The sequence below is a fragment of the Enhydra lutris genome, unplaced genomic scaffold (assembly GCF_002288905.1).
Source record: "Enhydra lutris kenyoni isolate GAN:26980312 unplaced genomic scaffold, ASM228890v2 scaffoldscaffold21, whole genome shotgun sequence".
NCBI lineage: Eukaryota > Metazoa > Chordata > Mammalia > Carnivora > Mustelidae > Enhydra > Enhydra lutris.
Genome location: NW_019154105.1, coordinates 27672363 through 27678361, shown reverse-complemented (window position 1 = coordinate 27678361; position 5999 = coordinate 27672363). Strand labels below are relative to the sequence as shown.

Genomic DNA, 5999 nt, shown 5'->3' with positions numbered 1-5999 from the left:
CACACACCCTAAGATGGGCTCCTGCTTGGGATGTTTGAGAAAATGCAATAGCAGTGTTGCTGACGTGTAATAAGTAAGAGAAAGAGTAGGAGAATGTGACTTCTGTAAAGGAGGTTGAAAAAGGCCACAGGGTCTTGTTTGCCATTGTAAGGATTTTGTTCTTTGTTGGAGAGCAATAAGAAGCCATTGGAGGTTCCCGAGGAGTAAATATCTGAATTGGGCTTTAAGAAGATCATTATGGCTGAGATGTTGAGATTAAAACGAAGCAAGGTCGGGAGAGCAATTAGAAGACTCGTGCAAGAATTTAGGCAAGAGATGATGGTGACATGGACAAGGGTGGTGGTGGTGGGTCTAGGGAGAAGGGATCAGATTATAGAAATGACCTCGCTCGCTCTCTTTCTGCCGCCATCTTGGTTCCGCGTCCCCCGCACAAAATGCCTGGTGAAGCCACAGAAACCGTCCCTGCTACAGAGCAGGAGTTGCCACAGCCCCAGGCTGAGACAGGGTCTGGAACAGAATCTGACAGTGATGAATCAGTACCAGAGCTTGAGGAACAGGATTCCACACAGGCAACCACACAGCAAGCCCAGCTGGCAGCAGCCGCTGAAATTGACGAAGAACCAGTCAGTAAAGCAAAACAGAGCCGGAGTGAAAAGAAGGCACGGAAGGCTATGTCCAAACTGGGTCTTCGACAGGTTACAGGGGTTACAAGAGTCACTATCCGGAAATCTAAGAATATCCTCTTTGTCATCACAAAACCAGATGTCTACAAGAGCCCAGCTTCAGATACCTACATAGTTTTTGGGGAAGCCAAGATCGAGGATTTATCTCAGCAAGCACAACTGGCAGCTGCTGAGAAATTCAAAGTTCAAGGTGAAGCTGTCTCAAACATTCAAGAAAACACACAGACTCCAACTGTACAAGAGGAGAGTGAAGAGGAAGAGGTTGGTGAAACCGATGTAGAGGTTAAGGACATAGAATTGGTCATGTCACAAGCAAATGTGTCAAGAGCAAAGGCAGTCCGAGCCCTGAAGAACAACAGTAATGACATTGTAAATGCTATTATGGAATTAACAATGTAACCATCTGAAAACGAGGACTTTTTTTTGGTGTTTCAAAAGAATAACCGCAGCTTGGTTTGAAATTTGTACTGTTTCTATCATTAATAAAGTTATGGCTTCTTGTTGGATGAAAAAAAAAAAAAAAGAAATGACTTGAAGATATAACCAATAGGATTTACCAAGAGATTGTATATAGTGTGTGAGACAAAGAAGAATTATGGATGCCTCCAAATACTTTAGCTTAATAAACTGGAGAGATGACTTTCAAGTGAGATGGAGAAGACTAAAAATGAGAGGTTCTTTTTTCTGTTGTAGAGTTGGAGACCAGGATTTGGTTTGAGGATGTCAAGTTTGAGATGCCAAGTAGATATATGTACACAGATATATGAGTCTAGAGTTCCAGAGGAAGAGGTCTGTACTAGAAATCTAAAATTGGAAGTTATCTGAGTACAGATGGTATTTAAAACCTTGAAACTGAATGAGATTAGGAAGTGACCATTGAGATGTCCAAGATCTGAATCCAAGGGCACCCCAAAATTTAGAAGATACAGAGATGAGGAGGAACCAGCAAAAGAGACTGACAAAGAGAGTTCCTGAAGATAGAAAAAAAATGTAAAAGATATTTTGAAACAGGGTGAAGAAAATAATTAAATAAGAAGTGATCAGCTGTGTCGATTGCTTTAGGTGAACTAATACAAGGATTGAGAAATGAGAAATCAGTTTAGTAACATGGAGATCATAGTGTGTTTATAAGGCCATTTACCATGGAAAGGTAATGATAAAAGCATGCTTGAGGCAGGTCTGAGAGAGACGAGGAGAACAGGAATTGGAGACAGAAATATAGAGAGTTCTTTCAGGGGGGTTTGCTATAAATGAGTCAATAAATGAGGATTTGGGGGCCAAGAGACATTTTACAAGGTTCATTGTTGTTAATGGTATGAGAATTATAGCTCATTTATAAACTGACGGGAACTTCTTCAACAATGAAGGGAAACAAAGGATATGGGAAAGAGTGGGTAGAACTGCTGAGGAGACATCCTTGAGCAAACAAGAGAGGATAGGATCTACTTCACAACCACAAGGGTAGAGTTGGTCCTGGATGGGAGCCCAGGCAGAAGATCCTAGTAGTAATAGGAGGAAAGACATAATATATGGGCACCGATGCAGGTAAGCAGGTAGAGGTTGTGATGAGCTTGTGGTTTCTAATCGCATTAAAGACCTTTTCAAGAAATATTAGAGCACTTTTCTATTACATATACAAATCGCTTTTTAAAAATGATTTTATTTGAAAGAGATAGAGAATGGCAAGAGAGAGCACGAGTGGGAGGAGAGGGAGAAGCAGGTTCCCCAATGAGCAGGAAGCCCGATGCCCGGCTCGATCCCAGGTCCCTGGGATCACTACCAAAGCTGAAGGCAGATGTTCAACCAACTGAGCCACACAGGTGCTCCTGTAAGTCACTTTAGTTAAATATGCTTTCTTAAAAGAGCCTAGAATGCATGGCACTGTTGATTTGCAAATGGAAGTGTCCCCTTTTCTTGCAAGGAACAGTATTGTGGGTGAAGTGGGTAAGTAATTTTGATGTAGTGTTATCAAAAAGGCATATGAAAATACTGCAGGAGCAAATACTGAGAAAAACTCTGAACAGAATGTTCAGAGTATATAGCATGCAGCTAGGACTAATTTCCTATGGTTTAATATTCTGGGTCAGCAAGCTTTTTAAGTTCTATGATATAACATTTTAAGTATGTGAAAATTCTCATTTCCTGCATAGACAAATAAGTAAATATTGTGTCTTTCAGTCCATTTGAAGTTGATATAGGGAAACTGTCCTGAAGGTGAAAATACTTTAGATTTCTAGAAGAATTATGGATGCCTCCAAATACTTTAGCTTAATAAACTGGAGAGATGACTTTCAAGTCATCCAAACTTCTAGCATTTAGATACCAAACTGCTTCCATCTCAGAAAGTACTTGGCTCTTGAATCAATTTTTCTCTCTCTTTCTTTGGGTATTTGCTTTTTTTTTTTTTTCTTTTAAAGAAAATATTCCACCTTCATTATCCTCTCCAGTCAGAAATTCTTTGAAACGATGCTGTTGGCCTTGGAGTCATTTGATTCATCATCCTGCGAATGGCCCCACAGATAGCATAGGTTTTAAATTGACTGTTGAACCTGCATGTCACCTTGTCGACCTTGGCCATGTTCATCCGGATGGACACGTGGTCTTTGGTGCAGCTAATGCCCTTGCCGAGGGAGCATCTTGGCAGCATATACAGGTCTACCAACTCACTGGAATTGTTCTGTATGTCCAGAGTACACCTGCTCCTACTGCCCAAGCATGAGTGCAGAAACTCTTGAATCAGTTTTAAAAATATTTTTTCCCCATGTGGTACTTTTTCTGAAGAGGAGCTCTTGAATAATTATTTAAATATTTACAGTTGGCTTAAATTTTAAACATTTGGTGGGAGTTTTAAAAATATATGTTAAACTTTCAGAGAACAAAATTTTAAGACCCTAGGAGTTATTATTATAAAATGAATTACTTTCTTTGTTTTTCCAATCTCATAAAAAAATGACTTCAAAACTGAGAGTACCATGTAGGACCCAGCTGCAAAAATTCAAAATCAGCTATGTGCAGCTGCATTCTGCTTCCCCTAATTCATCTAACAGCTTTTAGTGGGTTCTATAAGTGACATTAGAAAAGGCTCAGCAGATGTGCAAGATGGCTCCTGAAATCTAAAGTGGGACAGATGGTTCTCTGGTTGATTGACAGCATGAGGGGCACCGCCAGCAAGGGTCATCTCCTGTGAAGGATTTCCCCCTCCCTCTTCCTGCTTCTGCCTACAAATGAAACTTTCATACAAGAAAGAGAAGCAGGGGATGTAAGTAAGAAAGCCTTTCTCTTCAAATATGCATTGTAGTGAAAAGATTCTCAGCAAAAGAGAGTCACTTAGATGTGGAAAAAATTCTCCTTCTCTAACTTTTGACAAAGAGTTGACTCTGTATTGTTATAACAAAGTGGACAAATATATGTTTGAGTGCAAAACTCAGGATACTGAAGATAGAGCTGAGATTAATGAAAGAACAAAGAAATAATATCATTGGGATTTATTAGCCCTCAAACAGCATAGATTAGAACTGAAATATTTCATCATTGGAAGCCCTATATTTCCCTAGATAATAAAATGTTTGTTCTAAATTTTAATTAGAAGGCTGGACAAAGTATTTGAGGTTGTTAACCAGCAATTCATAGTCTAGGCTACATCACCTGTATGCTTACTCCTCTATACTCCTCTGGGATTCTACAGAATCCCAGTATAGATCAAGATGGATCTTGATTCACTGTCCTCTCTCTCTTTTCTCAGAAGTTCTATACATGTCCCAACTTTTTCTTACATCATGGGAAACACAGAAAAATGACAGTATTTGTGCAAGTCACTAAAATAAACTGGAAGGGATTGAGGCATCTATACTGGGATTCTATATGTATAGAATACACACACACACACACACACATCTATTTATATGTTTAGGCACATGTTTATTTATGGCATAATTGTGATAAAAATAAAATACAAAACACAAGGGAAGAGTATAAAACAAAACACTGTCTCTATTTGAATAAATATTAAATTGTATAAAACCTCCAAATATATTTTATAAATTTGAACTTGCTACCCTAAATGTAACTTTTAATTGTAGGTTTAAATTTGAAATGGCCACACAAATTTTCTTTTTAATGATTAGCTCTTCAAATTCTTTTTTTTTTAAGTTTATGTACTTATTTTTAAGTAACATCTACACCACCATGGGGCTCGAACTTACGACCCTGAGATCAAGAGTCGCATGCTCTTCCCACTGAGCCAGCCAGGTGCCCCCCCCCTTAAATCTTATTTACTTACTTATTTAATTTTTAAGATTATTTATTTATTTACTTGAGAGAGGGAGAGAGAGAGAGCAAGCAAGTGAGCACAAGGAGGGAAGGGGCAGTGGCAGAAGCAGACTCCCCACTGAGCAGGGGGCCTGATGCAGGGCTGGATCCCAGGACCCTGAGAAATAATGACCTGAGCTGAAGGCAGATGCTTAACTGACTGAGCCACCCAGATGCCTCTATTTACTTATTTATTTTTACCTAATGAATTCTTAGTAGTTCTTATCAATGAGAACTTTTGAATGTAATAACCTTTCAACATTTACAACTTAAATTTTATTTAAAGACTCTTAAATTTTCTTATCTTTCACTAACAGATGTGACACAGAAATGTCTTGCAATGATTCCAGTGCATTTTGAATCTAAATGAGCTTTTAGATTTTAAGTATACAAAAATAATGATGAGCTCTAATTTGCATTGTTTAAGCAGTCCACCTGCAACTGACCTGGCCATCGCAAAAAGGATGCATCAACAACAAAAGGCCAGATATGTTGAATTTATTTGAAGACTGAGATTTGGGGCTGCTCTCTGGGGCTACTCCCTGAAACTACACGCACCAGAACCCCCGGTCCTCTCTCCTTGGGTCTCCACCCTGCTAGCTGCACCTTAGGACGCCTGCCATGCTCTCTGGGTGTTGAGAACATAAATGATCTCTGGTAGCCCAAAGAGCTCCTTGCCCACGATGGAGTGTTTAGAATCTTATTTGTTTCCACAGAAAGAGCACCACATCCTTTCACCGATAGAAATCCAACTTATTAATTGACTTGATTGCTGAGAAATACAGGGGCAACAGAAAATGTACTCATCAAAATACCACGTGCCATGTGTTAGGCCCGGATCAGTAAAGAATACGACAGAACTGGATTCCAGAATCTTACTATCTAATTAGAAAGCAAAGATCAGATTTTGCTCTACCATAAAGTTCACACAGTATGTCTTTTAATTATGTTTATTTTCTCATAAAAATACTCGATGTACTCGATGAATTCATTTAAGAATATGTATTG

At 39.0% G+C, this 5999-nt stretch overlaps 1 protein-coding gene and 1 pseudogene across 1 annotated transcript; one reads left to right on the top strand and one right to left on the bottom strand.

The window, feature by feature from the left end:
- The first annotated feature begins 389 nt into the window (after positions 1-389).
- On the top strand, positions 390-1201 carry LOC111149013 (nascent polypeptide-associated complex subunit alpha). Its single transcript, XM_022505891.1, has one exon. The coding sequence runs from the start codon at positions 435-437 to the stop codon at positions 1080-1082; it is 648 nt and encodes a 215-aa protein (XP_022361599.1). The 5' UTR covers positions 390-434; the 3' UTR covers positions 1083-1201.
- Positions 1202-3130: 1929 nt separating this feature from the next.
- On the bottom strand, positions 3131-5445 carry LOC111148847 (annotated as a pseudogene).
- Positions 5446-5999: the final 554 nt, after the last annotated feature.

Coding starts and splice junctions, on each gene's coding strand:
- LOC111149013 (XM_022505891.1), top strand. CDS start 435: ATGCCTGGTGAAGCCACAGAAACCGTCCCTGCTACAGAGCAGGAGTTG.